General features: G+C 64.8%; 1 protein-coding gene across 1 annotated transcript in view; it reads left to right on the forward strand.

The window, feature by feature from the left end:
* The window catches only part of PTPRN (protein tyrosine phosphatase receptor type N), a 15,917-nt gene that overhangs the window by 11,656 nt on the left and 1,710 nt on the right, over window positions 1-2,551 (forward strand). Inside the window, 8 exon segments of the mRNA XM_035901120.1 lie at window positions 56-129; window positions 430-507; window positions 642-761; window positions 870-1,036; window positions 1,968-2,021; window positions 2,138-2,202; window positions 2,306-2,379; window positions 2,493-2,549. Of these exon segments, the coding sequence (XP_035757013.1) occupies window positions 56-129; window positions 430-507; window positions 642-761; window positions 870-1,036; window positions 1,968-2,021; window positions 2,138-2,202; window positions 2,306-2,379; window positions 2,493-2,549 (689 nt within the window).

The following is a 2,551-nucleotide window of genomic DNA, read 5'->3' on the forward strand; positions in this document are numbered from 1 at the left end:
GTGCCCCCAGCCCCCCCCGGGCGCTCACCACATCCCCTGGCCTCTGTTTCCCCAGATGACCATGTGCGGATCAAGCTGAAAGCCGAGAGCAACCCATCCCGCAGCGACTTCATCAATGCCAGTCCGATCGTGAGTGATCACTGGGTGTTCCTGCCCTGCCACCCTACTCCGTGATGTGCTCAGCCCAGGCGAGGCTTCCATTCTGGGATGGAGCTGGACTTGAGCTCACATCCCTGTGGGCTTACGGATGTGGGCAATGTGCCTACCCCATTGCTCAGACGTGGTTAAAATCCATTTCCCTCATGGCTGCGGCACCCAAAGCTCTCTCCCCAGCCCTCCCATCACCCCTGGAGTATCCCCCCGCTCCTCCCGGTGTCACTGACCCCTGGCTGAAGAGCGTGCAGTCTGATACCCCCTTTCCCACTCCAGATCGAGCATGACCCCCGGATGCCAGCGTACATAGCCACGCAGGGGCCGCTGTCCCACACCATCGCTGACTTCTGGCAGGTGAGCGTCACGCGGCTGTGCCGGCCCATCGGGGTCCCTCTGGGTGCTGCCCACCAGATGGGTCACAGCGCCTCGGCCACCCTCCTGCCTGGGCTGTCACCCAGTGGTGACACCCCCCCGTGCTTTGCCCGCAGATGGTGTGGGAGCACGGCTGCACCGTCATCGTCATGCTGAGCCCGCTGGCTGAGGACAGTGTCAAGCAGTGTGACCGCTACTGGCCAGATGAAGGCTCCTCTCTCTACCACATCTACGAGGCAAGTGTGGCTGGTAGCCCAGGGCAAGGAGCATCCTCCAGCCCCCGTCCCTCCGAGCGCAGCCCCCCTGCCTGGCACTGACACCCACCGGCTGCCTCTCTCGGGCAGGTGAACCTGGTGTCGGAGCACATCTGGTGCGAGGATTTCCTGGTGCGCAGCTTCTACCTGAAGAACGTGCAGTCGCAGGAGACCCGCACTCTGACGCAGTTCCACTTCCTCAGCTGGCCGGCCGAGGGCATCCCCGCCACCACCCGGCCCCTCCTCGATTTCCGCAGGTGAGTGCCCACCCAGCACCATGCCAGCCCCCGGGGAGCCGGCGGTGGTCATGACGGCAGGGGACTGACGGGCAAGGACATCGCTGCTGGTGTGATGAGGGTCAGGGCCATGGCATGGACTGGCTGGGGGGGCAGGGGGCTGCCGTGCATGGGGAGGAGCAGAAGACTCAGGTTCTGGCCAGCTTGGATGAGGCTTGGCAGAGCTTGGTGGGGAAGAAGCCTCCAGCTGAGGTTGCAAAAGCTCTCCTCCAACCTTCCTGGGGAGGGTGGGAAAGTGCTCTTCCCCAGAGCTGGCATGGGGGATAGCAGTGCCTGGCACCCTCCCCAGCCGTGGGTGCAAGAAGAAACCCCTGGAGCCAGCCTTGAACAGCTGTGACCCATTGCTCCCCACACCCTACAGCCAGTGGTGGGTCCCCAGCTGGCCTGGGGAGAGGGCTGCGGGGCTGGGACTGCTCCCAGGAGGTTTGCAGGCAGTGCCTGCTGGGGTCTTAGGGTCCCTGGGTGGTGGTGGGTTCCTGCTGGGGGCTGGCCGGTCACTGTCCCCAGGCCCTGTGGAGCCAGAGACCCTGCTTAGGGCAGTGGGGGGTTCCCGAGCACGTCGCCCTCCTCTCTGCCCCGCTCATGCTCTCTCTGTCTCTCTGTCTGTCTCTGTCTCTCTCTCGCAGCTGCCGGCGTCATTTTTGTGATTTGCAGCTAGTAATCTGGCTCCAGTTGCATAGTCACAAAAGTGATCGTTGGCAGCCGTGCCTGCTGCATGGAGCATGTCGGGGGCCCCACCGGGCCCTCGGGCGGGAGGAGCCATGCGCCGGACCCCCAGGGCCACATCGTGGGGTGCCCACTGCCCCCCCCAGCCCGGCACAGCAACGGGCACCTAGCGCAGCCTTGTCCCTGGCATGGCAGGGCACTGACCCGCTCCCTCTTGTCCTTGCAGGAAGGTGAACAAGTGCTACCGGGGTCGCTCCTGCCCTATTATCGTGCACTGCAGGTACCGCTGGGGACGGGGGGGGTTACGGGCTGGGGGGTGGCTGCAAGGCTGGGACCTGCTGGCCAGGACCAGTCCCTGGAGCCCGGGCCCCTGGTCCAAGTGCCTGCATCTTGCAGTGACGGTGCAGGCAGGACCGGAACATACATCCTCATCGACATGGTCCTGAACCGAATGGCCAAAGGTAGGTGCAGGGCAGCACCGCTTCTGCCCTGTTTGGGGGGTGCGAGGCCATGTGCCAGGCCTGTCGACCCCCCTCCTAGCACCCCTCTCCCCCTCTGTTCCAGGGGTGAAGGAGATAGACATAGCTGCTACGCTGGAGCACATCCGAGACCAGCGGCCCGGCATGGTGCAGACTAAGGTACCCCCACACACACCTCTGCCAAACTAGGGCTCCCCTCCCTCCCGGAGCATGCACAGCCCCCAGAGCCGGGCTGGCGGGGACCCCCCCTGCCCCCTCCTCTGCTTCCCCAGGACCAGTTTGAGTTCGCGCTGACAGCCGTGGCTGAGGAAGTGAACGCCATCCTGAAGGC

This window comes from Egretta garzetta, unplaced genomic scaffold (assembly GCF_000687185.1).
Source record: "Egretta garzetta isolate BGI_Z169 unplaced genomic scaffold, ASM68718v1 scaffold219, whole genome shotgun sequence".
NCBI lineage: Eukaryota > Metazoa > Chordata > Aves > Pelecaniformes > Ardeidae > Egretta > Egretta garzetta.